The sequence below is a fragment of the Lacerta agilis genome, chromosome 2 (assembly GCF_009819535.1).
Source record: "Lacerta agilis isolate rLacAgi1 chromosome 2, rLacAgi1.pri, whole genome shotgun sequence".
NCBI lineage: Eukaryota > Metazoa > Chordata > Lepidosauria > Squamata > Lacertidae > Lacerta > Lacerta agilis.
The window spans coordinates 88,140,245-88,159,114 of NC_046313.1; the positions used below are offsets into that span (position 1 = coordinate 88,140,245).

General features: G+C 41.1%; 1 protein-coding gene across 5 annotated transcripts in view; it reads right to left on the minus strand.

Moving 5' to 3' along the window:
- The window catches only part of ITPR1 (inositol 1,4,5-trisphosphate receptor type 1), a 131,747-nt gene that overhangs the window by 98,065 nt on the left and 14,812 nt on the right, over window positions 1–18,870 (minus strand). For 4 of the 5 annotated variants that reach the window (XM_033141181.1, XM_033141180.1, XM_033141178.1 and 1 more), the window contains exons 14-23: window positions 18,113–18,167; window positions 16,176–16,341; window positions 15,909–16,079; window positions 14,712–14,777; window positions 13,498–13,635; window positions 11,451–11,576; window positions 10,111–10,311; window positions 6,018–6,269; window positions 5,448–5,573; window positions 4,424–4,552 (exon numbers count right to left, since the gene is read on the minus strand). In XM_033141181.1, the coding sequence (XP_032997072.1) occupies window positions 4,424–4,552; window positions 5,448–5,573; window positions 6,018–6,269; window positions 10,111–10,311; window positions 11,451–11,576; window positions 13,498–13,635; window positions 14,712–14,777; window positions 15,909–16,079; window positions 16,176–16,341; window positions 18,113–18,167 (1,430 nt within the window). The remainder of the gene's footprint in view (window positions 1–4,423; window positions 4,553–5,447; window positions 5,574–6,017; window positions 6,270–10,110; window positions 10,312–11,450; window positions 11,577–13,497; window positions 13,636–14,711; window positions 14,778–15,908; window positions 16,080–16,175; window positions 16,342–18,112; window positions 18,168–18,870) is intronic. The other variant, XM_033141179.1, reaches the window with a different exon arrangement.

The window sequence follows — 18,870 nt, forward strand, 5'->3', positions numbered from 1 at the left end:
AAATATTAAAGCTCTATTGCAGAATTAAAAGTGTTCCTTAATTATTTTTATTTTGATCGTTCTTGAACACAACTTACCATATTTTTCTGTGTATAAGATGCCCCCTATTTTGGGAGGGTCTAAAAATTAAGAAAATGCACTATGCGCTATCCGTGTATAAGATGGCCCCTTATTTTAAACTTCAAAAATTTAGGAAAAAATATAGTCTTATACACAGAAAAAATACAGTATATATTTTAAATGTCTCTAAAAGTCTACATTCCTAGCTTCAGGGTTGAAAGCAACATAACCAACCGGTGCGGAACAAAGAGATACAGGAATATATTGTAATATTTTTTCCACTATGGATAGGCTGGATACCCCGAGATTATCCGAACTCTGCTGTGCCAAATCTCACCCATGACTGACATTTCCTAAACCAGTAATATAATTACTGTGTTGTAGTGCAGGGGTAATAATTCTGTTCGAGCTCTTTATTTTAGCAAGGACTAACAACGCCAAAAGGAAGATTTTTCCCAGGGATGTGTAGACAAGCCTACCAATAGTAGAAAAAAACCCAATTAATAAATAGTAATATCTATTATAGCTATTATCTACATCTTAAGCATCTCAGCTAGCTAATGGAAGTTAGTGACACTAACACACAAACTAAAGCAAATCAGGAGCTTCCTAAAAATACCTCTTTTAGTTTGGCAAAGACTGATTGCTGTTATATGGAGAAAGTGTGTAAAAAGCATTAGAGAAAAGAAGGGGGGAACATATTTAGAAAGAGCATGGGCAGGAAATAAAAGCAGTCATTACCCACAGGAACTAAAGCTGTCAGTTAAATTAGAGAGAAGTCAATTTAAATACAGCCATCCATGTTATTTCAGGTTAAGCTCAAGAAGAAGAAGAAGAGTTTGGATTTGATATCCCGCTTTTCACTACCCGAAGGAGTCTCAAAGCGGCTAACATTCTTCTTTCCCTTCCTCCCCCACAACAAACACTCTGTGAGGTGAGTGGGCTGAGAGACTTCAGAGAAGTGTGACTAGCCCAAGGTCACCCAGCAGCTGCATGTGGAGGAGCGGAGACACAAACCTGGTTCACCAGATTACGAGTCTACCACTCTTAACCACTACACTACACTGGCACTCATAGATAGACTTTCAAGCCCTCACATCTTCCAGTCTATTTCAACATGGGGACAATAACAATTTTCCTGGTGTAACTGTGGGAAAAGTCCCTATATTTCTATGGGATCCATTCACAGGCACAATCCCGAAATAGTTGCATGGACAAATTGATTCCATTTAACCTCTCCAAATGCAATTATCTCTCACAATTCTCTCTGGTTTAGACAGAAATGGTTCTACATCCAACGCACAAAGTGATCCACAACAGAGTGTCTGTGGCAGCTGCATATCAGCATACACCCAGCAGATGCATCCCAATTGCTAATCTGCCAGTATTGCTCAAATCCCCAGAAAGCAATGAAATCCAAACATACACCTAGCCGTGTTTTTGAATGAGTTTCCGATAGCCATTGCAAAATGTGAAAACTGAAGCATTTGGGGTGGGTGGGGTGGGGAGGGGTAGAGAACAGTAAACCACCCACGAGGCACCGTATGAAAAACTATTTAGAGGACTAATGACAGATACTCGGAAAGTTTCCTCTACTATTAAAGTGTCGCTGAATTCAGCCATTCACTGTTATTGTGACAGGAGCCGATGAGCAGCTGTCAAGGCTGCCACACAGCTCTCTGGAAGGAGGAAAAAGTCAGTTGTGCAAGTAATGGTACAAAGGAAGACAGGGGAAGAATGAGGCTTTCTGCCACCCACTGCGCGTTAGTCTTGAGGGATTATCTGTAGGGTGAGGCGGGGCACATTGATGCATGGGAGCACATTGATACACCAACAACATTTCAATTTCAAGAAACGTTATTCATGTCGTGACATCACTAAAATGTTCTATACATGTGTGAGTACAACAGTTGTGACCACGCCGCCCGGCAGTTAGCCATTGGCGTTTGATGAGAGTAGGTGTGTTTTCCAGTGCAGCCAACTAAAAAATTACGTGAAATGCAGAAGTGTTCCTTCCAACACTGTTTTACGTCATTTAGTTAAGATTTAAAAATACAAAAGGTAAGTTATTCCACTCAGTAATGAGGATTACACGTGATTTTTAAATAAGTTCAGTGGTTTTATTAAAAAGTGTTAGGTTTTTTTTTATGTCCATTGGGGCACTTTGATACACTAAGACATGGGGCACATTGATATGTATAAAAGTGCCCTGCTAGTGTACAATAGTGCCCCAATATACAAGTTTGTGTGAAATCTCTAAACTAGTTATTCTGTTTTCCAAAAGATGAGGATATAAATTTTGATGTTCCCAATCCTGAAAATATAAATGTTGGAGATTTCCTACTCATTAAATTTGAAAAGAAAAAAAAACCTGTTGTTTACTACATGGCCAAAGTCATTTCTAAATATATGACCGATTTTCAAATGTCATATCTCAGGAAAAAACCAGGATCTTGTATGTTTGTCTTCCCCATTATAGAAAATAAGGCAAGCATTGATTTCAAGGATGTTGTTTTGTAGTTGCCAAAACCAAATTTCTCAAAGAGCACATCTCAAACATCATCTCTTTGTACTTTTTCTATTGACTTCAGTGGATATCATGTGCAATAGAAGCTAAACATTAAGTAATTATCTTATTTCTTATAAGCATTTTGTTTAAATTACTAATTTTTGACTATCTGTTGTGAGTTCTTATACTTTTTAAAGTCTTTTTCAAAGTTTTTTTTAATGGATAAGTGTTTGAGGAAAGATTAATATAAGTTTTGATGTTTTGTTAAGAAAACCATAAAGTCTATGATATGTGTGAAACACTGTTAGTTTTGATACGTTATTTAGATTTTAAGTAACAAACTGTAAGGCTGATTATGATCTCTCACAATAAAAATTGTTTTTTCATTAAATTTTTGTAAATAGTTACCATTCTCATAAAATTTATGCTTTGTATCAAAGTGCCCCATCCAATGTATCAAAGTAGGTGGGGCAGAATGATACAAACCCCATTTTATCTTCTAACTACAGTAGTACCTCAGGTTACATACGCTTCAGGTTACAAACTCCACTAACTCAGAAATAACGCTTCAGGTTAAGAACTTTGCTTCAGGATAAGAACAGAAATCGTGCTCTGGCGGCGCAGCGACAGTGGGAGGCCCCATTAGCTAAAGTGGTGCTTCAGGTTAAGAACAGTTTCAGGTTAAGAACGGACCTCCGGAACGAATTAAGTTCTTAACCCGAGGTACCACTATATAATGGTTCTTTGGATTGCTATTATAATATTGATTAGTTATGCCATGCATAAAACTATTTTTTTATTTGACTCATTTTTGTTGCATAAAATAGGATATTGATTTTTTCTGCATCGACGTGCCCCACCTCACCCTAGAGGACATTGTTCAGGACAAAGAGGCATGGGTCAACATAAACGTTCCATGAATGTTCACTTTACGTTGGCCCTAATCCTTTTTATAATGCTGGGACAGGTGTAGAAAAGGACGATTAAAGTGATTAAGGGCCTAGATAAATTCACCAAATATTACAATGTTCTCAGTTTACCAGGAGCAAGGTGTTGAGAAAACGTCCTCAGAGAAGAGAAGTCCTCCCCACCCGCTCTTTAATTAATACTAGAACCTGGGCTCATCCAATGAAGCTGAATTTCATTTTTCCTATTTATAGACCGCTTAACCACCCGGAGATCCCAAAGTGAATAGTGGGAGATTTGGAACAGGCAGAAATTTCTGCTACAAGATGTGGTGGCAGCCATCCAGCTTCAAAAGTGGACGAGACAAGTTCACGGAGGGTTATCAATGGCTACTACTAACTATGACTAATATTCTACCTCAGCATGCCTCTGAATACCAGTTGCTGGCAACAGCAGTATGAGAGGGCTAATTGTTGTTGGTTGTTGTTGGTTTCCCACAGGCATATGGTTGCCCACTATAGGAAACAGAATGCTCGACTTGATAGGCAGCAATACATGTCTCAGCCATGGGGACTGGGGCAATCACAGGAAACATGCATACAGCCTGCATGGAGGGGAAATGTGTCACCTTGTTCCTGTTTTTCAGGGACTTTCCCATACTCCAGCATTATTAATGAGTACTAGAGACGAGCAGGAAGCTCCCGCACCCCCACACTTTTAGGGAAACGCGAAAAGACTGAAGCAATGGACTCACTGCTTTTGTAAGGTTCGATGCTGTAAAGTTAACCACAGAGAAACACTATCAGAAGACACCGCCATTTTCAAACTCAAGTTGGTGTTCTAGTCTGATGCACAAATGCTGTTCTGCTTCACAGGTGGAACAAATAGTAAAACAAAACATTTTGTGGGTGTGTGGGTGGGTGTAAATGATTCCCCTTGGTTTCTTACCTGCAGAGTTGTGCTTTGATCTGAGAATGGGGAACTGAAGAAAGTAGTAACTATACTCATCACTATTTCAGTCACATACTTCTCTAACACAGAATCGGCGTGCTTCCTGTCACTGGTGTTGTTGCAAGTCTGGAAAACAATTCACATTAAAACAAAACAAACAAACAAACAAAAAACAAAACCCTATTCAATAATGATAATTCCCTGACAAATGCAAGCTAATATCATTGCGGTATGCACTTTCTGAAACACCATATACTGTACTAGACGTAAACTCAAGTGATACATCACTCCTGACAGTAATGAGTGATACCAGAACTGTAGTAAAAATTGTGCCACTGAAAAATGTGAGGTATCTCAATTCTCAAGGGAACTTCAAGGTTTGCGAAAAGAAGCGGGGACAACCTGAGGCAGCAAAAGAAAACAGCCCATTGAGGACAGAGCGTGTTCTGTGGTCATGGAATAGAAAGTGAAATTGGATTGTGAGGGTGGGAGAGAACAGAATGCTCTCTACTTAAAGGGAGTGGCTAGCTGAAGATCCAAACAGAAACACTCATTTTAGGAGGGAGAATAAAATCTGCAACATTTTGTTGCAGGCATCGTTTGTACAACACTGTAGCAACATGAACTAAGGCAGAAGTTCCCACAAATTCTAACGAAGAGACGACAAGTCAAGAGAACAAAGAATTCCACCCCCCCCCCTAATTTCAATTTGCCGTACTTTGTTTTGTTACAGCTAGAAGCAACCCAATAGTGAGAGGGACTAAAGTGCTAGAAACCTTGACTGTGTGAAGAGCCTTCAAGGCATGCGCAGATGTACTCTGTACATATAATTAGCTTTGGCCATGCATCATCGTTATCATGAAATCCTATAGCCATGGATTAATGAAAATGTATGAAACTAAGGCAATGGATATTACTTTCATGAGTGTTAACTATACGATGTGATGTGATTAGCAGTCAGTTATGGGTGCTTTGTGTCACTCAGCTTTTTTAAATATTTCCAAATACTGAAAACACTTACCCTACAGATGTCAACGAGGAAATTCTCAAAGAGCTTCCACATGTGATTGCTTGTATAAATCTCTTTCATCTCAACTTCTGTGTCTACATAGCAATGATTTAGGAAATTTATATAGGCAATTTTAACCTGCAGACAGGAAAACACAGGTGATAAGAAAACCTTAGGAATGGCTGGCCATCTAATTATCTCTAATAATGAAGTTAATTGTTCTGCTGATAACAAGAATAACCTGCAGTGAACAGGATTTAACCCTGCTTCTGTATTCATTCGTTGTCCCTGTCCCCCCCCCCCATTATAGGGATACTGACAACCACAGTGAGGTTAATGTGGCAAAATTATTGTTTTATAAAGTAGGTTTTGAACTTATTATAAAGTTGTATACTTGATTATCAAAGAGCTATGGCTGCTTTAAGAGCTAACTTGGAATCCTTCTGCTGTCTTACAGAAACCTTGCCAGGGAGCAGCAGGTCCTTAGATTTGAGTGACAGATAGAAGTGACCAGAAAGTTATTTAGATGAGACTTCTGAATGAGAGAGGAAGGGGAAGAAAGGATAATGGACAGAATCTCACCTCAGGTATGCAGTCCTCATGGGTCACCACCCTAACAATGTCATCCAAAGGGAGGAGAGAATTGCACTTGATTTCTGTGTAGACATTTTTGCCCTCAGTGCAAACAGCCAACAGCTCAACTAAATGGATATGATACATCAGAGCACTGTTTTCATCCATTCTGTCCCGTTCTGATCTCATCATCTGCACTAGTGTCTGAAAAGAGGCCCTGTCATTGTAGAAAACAAGGACATCTTCCCCCGCGTTGACAAGCTGGCAAAACAAGAGCATTATGGTCCCATTAAACATAAAAAACAGAGAAAATGTAAAGTAATTAAGTTTTCATATGCACCAACATGCATGCTCTCTCTCTCTCTCTCTCTGGAGATTAATTATTTCTATAGCTCTATCCATGGAAAACTCCATGGACAAAGACAACAGGCATATAAAAGATATGACGCTGGAAGATGAGCCCCTCAGGTCGGAAGGCGTCCAACATGCTACTGGGGAAGAGCGGAGGACAAGTACAAGTAGATCCAAAGCTGATGAAGCGGCTGGGCCAAAGCCGAAAGGACACTCAGTTGCGGATATGCCTGGAAGCGAAAGGAAAGTCCAATGCTGTAAAGAAAAGTATTGCATAGGAACCTGGAATGTAAGAACCATGAACCTTGGTAAGCTGGATGTGGTCAAAAATGAGATGGCAAGAATAAACATTGACATCCTAGGCATCAGTGAACTAAAATGGACGGGAATGGGCGAATTCAGTTCAGATGACTATCATATCTACTACTGCGGGCAGGAATCCCGTAAAAGAAATGGAGTGGCCCTCATAGTCAACAAAAGAGTGGCGAAAGCTGTACTGGGATGCAATTTCAAAAATGATAGATTGATCTCGATACGAATCCAAGGCAGTCCTTTTAACATCACAGTAATCCAAGTTTATGCACCAACTTCCAGTGCTGAAGAAACTGAAATTGACCAATTCTATGAAGACTTACAACACCTTATAGAAATGACACCAAAGAAGGATGTTCTTCTCATTATAGGGGATTGGAATGCTAAAGTAGGGAGTCAAGAGATAAAAGGAACAACTGGCAAGTTTGGCCTTGGAGTTCAAAATGAAGCAGGGCAAAGGCTAATAGAGTTCTGTCAGGAGAACAAGCTGGTCATCACAAACACTCTTTTCCAACAACACAAGAGACGACTCTACACATGGACTTCACCAGATGGGCGACATCGAAATCAGATTGATTATATTCTCTGCAGCCAAAGATGGAGAAGCTCTATACACTCAGCAAAAACAAGACCTGGAGCTGACTGTGGCTCTGATCATCAGCTTCTTATAGCAAAATTCCAGCTTAAACTGAAGAAAGTAGGAAAAACCACTGGGCCAGTAAGATACAATCTAAATCAAATTCCTTATGAATACACAGTTGAAGTGAAAAACAGGTTTAAGGACTTAGATTTGGTGGATAGAGTGCCTGAAGAACTGTGGATGGAGGCTCGTAACATTATACAGGAGGCAGCAACGAAAACCATCCCAATGAAAAAGAAATGCAAGAAAGCAAAGTGGCTGTCCAATGAGGCCTTAAAAATAGCGGGGGAGAGAAGGCAAGCAAAATGCGAGGGAGATAGTGAAAGATACAGGAAATTGAATGCAGATTTCCAAAGAATAGCAAGGAGAGACAAGAGGGCCTTTCTAAACGAACAATGCAAAGAAATAGAGGAAAATAACAGAATGGGAAAAACCAGAGATCTGTTCAAGAAAATTGGAGATATGAAAGGAACATTTCGTACAAAGATTACCACAATTAAGGACAAAAGTGGAAAGGACCTAACAGAAGCAGAAGACATCAAGAAGAGGTGGCAAGAATACACAGAGGAACTATACCAGAAAGATATAGAGGTCTCATACACCCCAGGTAGTGTGGTTGCTGACCTTGAGCCAGACATCCTGGAGAGTGAAGTCAAATGGGCCTTAGAAAGCCTTGCTAACAACAAGGCCAGTGGAAGTGATGATATTCCAGCTGAACTATTTAAAATCCTAAAAGATGATGCTGTTAAGGTGCTACACTCAATATGCCAACAAGTTTGGAAAACTCAGCAGTGGCCAGAGGATTGGAGAAGATCAGTTTACATCCCAATCCCAAAGAAGGGCAGTGCCAAAGAATGCTCTAACTACCGCACAATTGCACTCATTTCACACGCTAGCAAGGTTATGCTTAAAATTCTACAAGGCAGGCTTAAGCAGTACGTGGACCGAGAACTCCCAGAAGTGCAAGCTGGATTTCGAAGGGGCAGAGGAACCAGAGACCAAATTGCAAACATGCGCTGGATTATGGAGAAAGCTAGAGAGTTCCAGAAAAACATCTACTTCTGCTTCATTGACTACGCAAAAGCATTTGACTGTGTCGACCACAGCAAACTATGGAAAGTTCTTAAAGAAATGGGAGTGCCGGATCACCTCATCTGTCTCCTGAGAAATCTCTATTTGGGACAAGAAGCTACAGTTAGAACTGGATATGGAATAACTGATTGGTTCAAAATTGGGAAAGGAGTACGACAAGGCTGTATATTGTCTCCCTGCTTATTTAACTTATATGCAGAATTCATCATGCGAAAGGCTGGGCTGGATGAATCCCAAACCGGAATTAAGATTGCCGGAAAAAATATCAACAACCTCAGATATGCTGATGATACTACCTTGATGGCAGAAAGTGAGGAGGAATTAAAGAACCTTTTAATGAGGGTGAAAGAAGAGAGCGCAAAATATGGTCTGAAGCTCAACATCAAAAAAACTAAGATCATGGCCACTGGTCCCATCACCTCCTGGCAAATAGAAGGGGAAGAAATGGAGGCAGTGAGAGATTTCACTTTCTTGGGTTCCATGATCACTGCAGATGGTGACAGCAGTCACGAAATTAGAAGACGCCTGCTTCTTGGGAGAAAAGCAATGACAAACATAGACAGCATCTTAAAAAGCAGAGACATCACCTTGCCGACAAAGGTCCGTATAGTTAAAGCTATGGTTTTCCCAGTAGTAATGTACGGAAGTGAGAGTTGGACCATCAAGAAGGCTGATCGCCGAAGAATTGATGCTTTTGAATTATGGTGCTGGAGGAGACTCTTGAGAGTCCCATGGACTGCAAGAAGATCAAACCTATCCATTCTTAAAGAAATCAGCCCTGAGTGCTCACTAGAAGGACAGATCCTGAAGTTGAGGCTCCAGTACTTGGGCCACCTCATGAGAAGAGAAGACTCCCTAGAAAAGACCCTGATGTTGGGAAAGATGGAGGGCACAAGGAGAAGGGGACGGCAGAGGATGAGATGGTTGGACAGTGTTCTCAAAGCGACTGGCATGAGTTTGGCCAAACTGCGAGAGGCAGTGAAGGATAGGCGTGCCTGGCGTGGTCTGGTCCATGGGGTCACGAAGAGTCGGACACGACTGAACGACTGAACAACAACAATAGCTCTATCAGTGTACAAAGCACTTTACAATGTTTGCTTTGATCACTTATTTATTTATTGCCTAAATTTATAAGCCACCACTAAAGCACCAGGCTGGTGCAAGCTACAATTCAAAACATACACAACTAAAATGTACACAATTTTAACAAAAGTAAAATTGCAGAAGCAGCAGTCCATAAGCAGGTTGAGGGTAAACAGAAAAGAACCAGCTAGTTAATATAATGAGATGATGTGTTAAATCAGAAAGTCTTTCATTTCGCTGCCGGACACTGGTGATGGTGACACACAAATTTCTTTAAGGAGAGACTTCCCAGTAAAATGTTCCTGATTAGCTAACCATTTTGTTTTGTTTTTTTAAAAAATTGTGCTTCATGTGTTATTGAGTATATATTACTGTACGCTGCTCTTATATTTCCTGAGTCAGCAATAAATACATCCCCACCACCACCTATGTGCAACCAGCCAGGAAATAAACAATTCAATTCCAACTTTGTTGGAGACAACCCATTGCAATTAATCTGAAGTTTCATAATACTGACACCTAGGCAGCAATGCCTGTCCACCAACTAGTTTTCTCTTTGCATGGATTTTCCTCAGGCTGATTTTATGCTAACAAATATGCAACATGTATACACAGCCTTCTCACCTCAGCCATGACCATATCCTGGCACTTCTTAATGAACTTTCCTTCGGCCTTAACAATTGTCTGCAGGAACTTAATGTACTGGACATTCCGTCCATGAGTTTCAATACAGTGCACAAAATGTTGAACCACCCGCTCATTAATCTCGCTGCAAAGCTGGAAGTTATTCATGAAGATATGTTGCATCGTTACAGCCTCCAGGATCTATTAAAAGGGACAGTAGTAGAGAAAAATGTGAATCCTGACAAAGTCAACACCACAGCACTTTGAAAGCTTTTAGGGAATGCATATTAGAGCAGAACAATAAATTTAGTGCTAATAGACAAACTTCTGAAAGCAAGCTGACGGAAGGCAAGTTTTGTCAGAGAAGATTCAGAAATCAGGCTTTCTGAATATATTGACACGTAAGTTTTTAGAGGATATTTTCCTTTATCCTTGAACTACTTGAACTATCTTTTTCCTTAGAAAACCCCTGCAATAGGCCTAAAAAGGTAAATGTAAAGGACCCCTGACAGCTAAGTCCAGTCACAGACGACTCTGGGGTTGCGGCACTCATCTTGCTGTACAGGCCGAGGGAGCTGGCGTTTGTCCGCAGACAGTTTTTCTGGGTCATATGGCCAGCATGACTAAGCCACTTCTGGAGCAATGGAACACCGAAACCAGAGCAGCACATGGAAACGCTGTTTACCTTCCCACCGCATCGGTACGATGCCAAAAGCAACTTTGCAGCAATGTATTGTGGCCTGCCAGGTACACTACAACTTTCCCTGTTTTTTGCAGTTCCAGCAAACCAGTAGAAAGAAGAAAAATGTTTTAGTGCATAAGGAGCATAAGTTGTGCAGGCCTAGTGTGCACAATGCAAGACATCTCATTCCTTCCAACTTGTTACAGATTTCCTCCCCCACCTCACCTCTCCACATACAGAAGCACAATCTCACTACAACACTGGGGAAAGGACACTGTCCTCCATGCACCTGAGATCAGCAGAAATAATTTAGGGGTTAAAGACCAGCCTTGCTGCCTGAGATGACTGTCCCACTCTGTCTAATGAATGGTAGTCCTGCTGAAAATCTGGAAAACTCATGAAAAGGCTGTAAAGTGTCGAAATGCCATAGTGGTGGTGATGGGCTTGTAAGAAATTAAACAAAGCAGCTTGGAAAACTAGAAGCAGCCCCCAGGAGAGCTTTTGGAGAACACAGGGGGTGGCAAGTCGGTGGGGCGGGGCGTGTTGTGTGGGAAGCTACTTTGCAAAAGCGGATTTCCACTCTCAAGTAACTCTGGTTACAGCCCCAAATCAGGAAAAGGTTTGCATTCTCTTCTATATTTTTCAGTTAACATCTTACCCCAGGGTTGAGGAACAGATTTATATGCTTGTGCAGCAATGCTTGGTTCTGTTGGTTGCCAGCACAGAAGTTCTGCAGGAACGCATGGGCGAGCTTCATGATCTCCTGCATCCTTGTATCTTCAGCCTGGAATTACAAGGCACAAGTGCTCCAGAATAAATTAAAGTTAAATTGATTTACGAGGTGCTTAAGCAAACTGACCTGTCTGCTCAGTTCTAATTTCAAATACCAGTATTCCCATTCCCTTTTTAAAGCGTGATGCAAACTGAGATAAATGGGGGGGGGGGAGAGATTAAGTTTTTAAAGGCTCTGTAATGTTTAAATGACCAAGTGAGCACCTTCTAATATGATTGTCTAAATATTTCCTAGCCAGTTATGGCCTTACTCCCCCTTTGATCTCAGTGACCAGGAACAGATGTTATCTGTTAGTGGTTCCCCACCTCCATGGATAAGATGCATGGCTCCTATCTGCCAGAAGCTGTGAGTTCAGTGTTGTGGGCTTGATTCTGTAGAACTGCCTCCCAGTGGAGATCAGTGAGGCCCCCACCCTCCCTGTTGCCTTAGGACAGGCATATCCAAACATGGCCCTCCAGATGTTTTGGGACCACAACTCCCATCATCCCTGACCACTGGTCCTGTTAGCTAGGGATGATGGGCGTTGTAGTCCCAAAACATCTGGAGGGCCAAGTTTGCCTATGCCTGCTAGGAAGACATTTCTATTTCAGAAGGCATTTTGAGTAAGTGGCACTATTATTAAACTGACATTTTTATCTGTGGCTTTGTTTTTTTTAAAAAAACATTATTTTTAATGACACATGGTTTTATTGATTGTTGCATAAGCACTTGTTATCATCTATAGTTTAAAAAAAACAGCCTGCAAATATTGGAAATAAATAATGGATGCAATGATGGAAGAAGCCATTTTGAATTGATGGCAATTCAAGTTCATAAAGACCCACTTTTCTTTCAGAGACCAGGTTGTGAATGAAGCTGCCCGTGCTCTTTAGCCAGTGGTCAATATGTTGAGGTCCACATAATGGTCCTACTTGGGCACAATCCACTTGCCTAAACCCAGAGTAGCCAATGTGGTGGCAAGAGCTGGGATGCAAAACCTTTTGCCCTCCACAGGTTGCTAGACTACAACTCCCATTATCCCTAACTCTTGTCCATGCTGGCTGGGGATGATGGGAGTTGGAGTACAACAACATCTGGAGGTGACCACATTGGCTACCCATTGCTTGGACGATGTATAAACATCTATAACAATATGCCTTGAAATACCAGCCAGAAATACTTGCATTATTTTTATTTTTCTGCTTCCTAACTAAAATATTTGTAGGGCTGCTATGTTTGCTTCCCTCCTGTTTTATCTCCCCACCCCCACCCCAAATCTGAGTCCAGCCTCCTTGCCTAAGGAGGCGCAAATCTCCTTCCTTCTCAGTTTCTCCAGCACAATGCTTTTCTTTGTGTGGACTGGAGGACTTAAGAGACTGAAAATGGAATACATATGCTCCCCCCCCATTTTGAACCACAGCAACGTACAGCTATGTGCGCCTCCATTGTCTTCATTTGACTGATCATTTTGGGAGCAGATATAGCATATTGCCCTTTTATAAGGACATTTAAAGCAGGTAAACCAACTTGTTCCTGTGACTTAGACCACTGTGTGAACTATGCAGCTTCAATTTATCTTTCCAGAGTAAAAAGGAGGCTTGGAAAGTCCTCAGCTGACTTACGAAGGACTTGTACAAGAAAAACTCAGAAACCTTGGGGGCACCTTTGTAATGTTATGCCCAATGCCTCCTTGAGACAGCCAGGAAAGACTATATAAACCCGAGTTTTTATTTTGTTCATCCTTGCAATAATTAATGTATGAAACTGCTTCAATAAACCCCAAACAAATGAATTATTCCTTAAGACATGAATATTTAGCAGCTGCGCCTCTGATGTTCAATGCAACTTGTAAGAGACAACATTTAGGAAGATCTAAAGACACTTTAGTGGTTTGTTGATGGATTGTAAAGTAACTGATGCATGCAAACCTCACTTTCTCATACGGGATCTGTAAGAGCTCCAGGACTACAGTGTGAGCGCCCATGTTTCGGAGCAACCTCTGTTGCTGCTTCCGGCTTTTCCTGACCAAGATGCTTTCTTGTACACAAAGCTTGCTAAGTCGAAGCAAAATCTGCAGAAACACATTTATTTTAGAGCCAGATGACATACCCAGACAGGCTGGAGGAAAAGCTCACTTTCAACAGATCACAGAATAACATTAAACAAGCAGAGTGAAATTAAGGAGATGAAGACAAAAACGCGTACACCATGTTGCATGCAACTTACACAGCAATTACATTTGGATGACATGTATTGCACCATGCATGTACAGGAAACTGGCACTGGCTAAGGTATCTTGGCTTTCCTTTACCAAGGAAAATGAGCTTCATCCTTCTAGTGCTACAATGACAAGTCTTCTGGTGCCTTCCAGATGTTTTAGGCTACGACTCCTGTTGGCCATGCTGACTGGCGTTAATGGGAGATTCAATCCAAAACACTTGTAGGTGTGGGGTGGGGGGGTGGGGGAGAGGCTGGTTTAGACAATGCCAGGCAAAAATCTCAAACTCTCATGTCAGTAAGTATTATTTCCAGTGTACAAGGGTCAAGCCTTCTTTGCATCACACAACTTCCTTGCCCTTTCCAAAAGGACCCAAAAAAGCAGAATGCTGTGGACAAAGTTGATTCTTTTGCTTAATTTATACCTCATGTAGCTTTTCTTTCTGTTTTCTTTCATTCACACACAACCCTGAATATAACCCTAGAATTAATGTTAATTATACAACCATGTTGCATAAGGTTTTCTTACTTTCCTTCTAAAAACCAGTGGTAAACCTGTGTAGATTATTTTAAAGCTCGCACTTTGAGTATGTTTTAGTGCATGCATTATATAAATCATTGACACGTACATTGTCCGTACTTCATCAGTCTAGACCATAGCACTATGAGATTTTAATTATCTAGTTAAACCAAGTTATTATACATACTATACACCTAGGTGCAGTGAGCCAACAACTCATTTGGCATACAAAGGCTCCAGTATACGCACAGAGCTCTTTGCGTGCAGCAGCCTATTATCTTCTAGGAGGCAATGAATATTCCATATTCAGACAGGTAAAGGTCCATGGTATATAGTCATAGCATTCCTCAACTCATAGAAAAGAAGGCGGCGGCAAAAGTAATGGGCAGCAGGGAAAGGATGAGCCTTACCTCTTTGACCACCCTGTAATTATAGCTACTAGTGCTTTCTGGTTTCCGTGATTTGCTGTGGCCTTCCTAGGGGACAAGCAAGATTGATTAATTTATTACATTCCCCCTCCACCCCGCCCCAACTCTGGTGATCATTAGTACAAATTTTAGCAGCTATTTCGCACCAAAAACTCGCCAGAAGTTTTAAAACTTCTACCAACCTTCCTCCCTTCACCAATATTCAGTTTTAACACAAACTTAACAGCGGTATTTCTATAGTGAGTCTTCACAAATTATCAAGTCACACACTTGTGCTGTTTACCTAAGGCATATATATCCATTCCCCTCACCCAATTCCTTTAAATGGATAAATCTTATAGCAGCACAATAATATAACTGCAGCATTTAAAAAAAAAAAACTAGTTACATTAAAGGCACAGTATGATTACTAGTACTACTTTCAAGTAAACAGTGAGGAGATATTACACATATATATCCTCACTGCGTTATTGGTCTTTTATTCTAAACTTTAGTTTAACGTGCATAACTATGGAAGAGGTGGCTGAGGCATCAGGACAGGTTAGAGGAGGCATATACTGTATAACATGATGAATGGAACAAAAAAGGAGACAATGAGATTTTAGGGTTAAAAGCAGCTGGGAAGTAGACCAAGACACCTCTTAGAGGAAGTCTTTGGGAATCCCATGAATTAAAAATGAATAAATATGTAAATGTAGCTTTAATAATATATTGCACAAACATGAACAACTATACAACTGGCCAGGAGCAGGGGGAATAATCATGAACTGTGGAAAGAGAAAACAGCAACAACAACAAAGGTGTAGGAAGACAAAAAGGGGGATGGGAGGAGAAGAGAGGGAAATCAAAATGACAAAACTACGATTCTAGCATAACTTTGCTAAAGTCTTTTAGAGCTTATGTTTAAAATATAATACTTTTAAGGTTGCGTACGACAATGAAATGTTATTCATGTTAATCAACCCAGTCACCTTCACAAAAGCCATCCAGGTTAGGCAACGACATTGTTCGGGAGCAGAGGGCAGCACACAAAATGCAGACTGCAAGAAAGCAATTTTCCCCAAAAAGCCACCATTACTGTATATAGCTTCTGGCTGAGTTGAAATTTGAACTAGGGACTCTCCTGCTCTTGACCACTACGCTACACCGGCAATGCAACAAGACAAAAGCTATTCTCACCTCCTTTTTCTTATGTTCATTCTCTCCTGTCGTTACATCCATCGTTTCATCAGGTCCCTGGCCTTTGTACACCCAGAGTTCAGATTTTTCCACAATTGATCTCAACTGATCCAAATCTTGTTTTATCTGCTTGTAGTTGTCCACATCTTGGCTGGTGACAAGCAGTTGGACCTTACATGAATTGCAATCCGTTAGTTGCATAACACCCTTGCATCATCACACAAATTTTAGAGTGAAAATGTGGGCAGTATAGAACACTACATTTACCTGTTTAAAGGCCTGAAGGACTTCTTGCCTCTGACTAAAGTGCCTGAAGAGTAGCTGAAGGGCTCCAGACACCAGAGGAGGGTAGTCGTGCATCGTTAAATGGAGTAATACTCTAAGGAAAGTTCTGCCACCATGATCATCCAAATCTAGCGGTGTATTCTCTTCACTGAAAATAATAAAAATATATAAAGTAAAATTGGGGGTGGGGGTGGGGGGAATGGTTTCATTTAAGAACTTCCAGGCAGCTTCCATAACTGTGTTAGTCTATCTGATGTTGGGAGAGGAACCAGAAACCACCTCAAATTCAAATACAGTGGTACCTTGGTTTTCGAACGTCTCCGTTGACGAACACGCCTCGGAAGTCGAACATGCCATGCAGCTTCCGCTGAGTGCAAGATCCTGAGGCCTAGCTGTTGGCTATTGAATTTTTGGTTTTCAAACATTTCAGAACTCGAACAGTCTTCCAGAACGGATTACGTTCGAAAACTGAGGTATCACTGTACAATGTAAGCTACCAGTGACAATGGAGGAAGGCCATCCAACTGTGGAGTTGGATGGAACCCAGATGATCATCTAGTCCTATGGTTCCCAACATGGGGCACACACCCCACAGGGGGGCAATCTGATAGCTTGTTTAGACCAAGTTAATAGCCTTTTAGGCTTCCTCCACGTGAACAGGAGTTCACTTTTTGAATGCTAAAAATTATGTCGGAGGGGGGGGCATCAGCATTTTAGAGATGCTTAGGTGGGGCATGGCCAAAAAAAGGTTGGGAACCACTGACCTAGGCCAACCCCCTGTAATGCAGCAATCTCACCAACTCACCACTACAATCTCAGCACGGCAAGCACTTCACCTCGTTTATTCTCTTGAAACTTAGCAACACCCTAAAAACGTATTTACCTTTCTCTAATTAATCTAGACCAAGGTGGGAGATTTGTGGCTTTTCAGATGTTTCTGGACTCCCAACTCTTATGAACCCCAACAAGTATGGCCAGTAATCAGGGATGATGGAAGTTGTAGTCCAGCAACATCACTGATATAGACATTAATTTTTTTAAGAGCAGCCCTTATCATAGTCATTCTTTCTCCAGGCTTCCCTCCACAGCTAACACCTTGGATTCTGCAAAGTCTTTCCCCCTTTTCCATTCTGAAAACATTATTTTAAAAAAGGTTGTTTTTCCCCTAATGGCCTTTAAAATATGCCCTGCATTTCAGCAAACACTAGCAAGGCTATCTGACCCGGCAGTGCTACCCATCCACTGGCAAACTCTCCTCCTCCCATCAGTTAAAAGTGTATTTGTTTGATTTACATTCTTCTTCATTTTAGGAGTACGAATCTATCCCATTAAATATTCTGGGTGACATTTAGCAATGACTGCTTGCTTGCACCACCAAAATCTGTTGTACAACAGGACATCCAGTTTTTATTCTTAACCCTCCAGCCCCTACATGCCCCCCACATCTGTTCCAGGGGGTTCCCCCCCCCAATGTTCCTGGGCAGATTCTGGGGTTGCACAGGGAGCTGAAGCAGGGAGGAGAGGAAGGAGATGTCTTGTTGCACAAGGAGCTACTATACTGTATCACACCCCTGTTCTCCTGTATAGTATTCTTAACACCTGCACACCCCACAAACAGACACCCCCCACCCACTGTGTGGGGACGGATGGACAATGGGGTCATGAAACCATAGCTGCAAGAATACAGTTTACATCCCCGGCCTGCCCTCTCATTTAGTAAGTACCTTAGGAAACATACATGGATAATTCTTTTAACTATCTGTGGTAATTAAAGTAACAATTAATGTACGCGCAAATGGGTACATGAATGATTAGTGCAAGTGACTTGCTCCTCTGAAGAACTGTGACCTGCAATTGTCAAGAAGCAGTTTCACATACAGTTCAGAATAGACAAATGCAAATCGCAATAGTTTACTTTCCTGCCTCCAAATATCCCTTCTGCTTGCTCTTCAATGTGTTCAAAGTCAAGAGCTCCTGTAAAGGAAAACAAACAGTTTTGTCTTCTATGCCAAGCTGAAAATATAGCTTAAAATTCATTAAGGGGAGCAGAGGAAGCAAGCTACCATTCTTTCCATCCTAGAAACTACACTATAAGAATCCTCTGCTGAAAGGCAAGGAAATCCTCTGTGAAAGAAGATCCAAAGGGTTGTTTTTTCAATCCAACTGTATAATTGTATAAATTTAATCCAGCTGGCATCCATTTCAGTTGTATGGGCAACTACTGTGTGAAGCTGTTTCAAACTATACAGTAGAATATGTGAGGGTATTGTGTGCGTGCAAACTTATGCCTGCATCCGTACACACACACGCAATATTTAAAGGCAGCCTTGGATTTTTCCAGAGGAGCAGTATAGCAATTTGTGCAGCCCCTACCTTACATAGTTTCAAAGGGAACTTATGCCTTCCATAGTGCGAGACTGTGCACATATGATTTCTTTATTAAATTTTTTTTTAAAAAAATACAAGTTTAAAAATGAAACAAAATATGCAAAGGATAAGCTCAATAACTATGCATACTGATCATCTTTGTACTTTCTTTCTCCTTTCTAGTTTCTTCACAGGGTTTTCTTTACAGGAATTTTCCTCACAGGGTTTCAAGATGTGGAGGTAACTAATGAAGTCCACAATCTAGAGCAGTGTTTCCCAAAATTAGTAAAGTCATTATAGTTTGATAGCA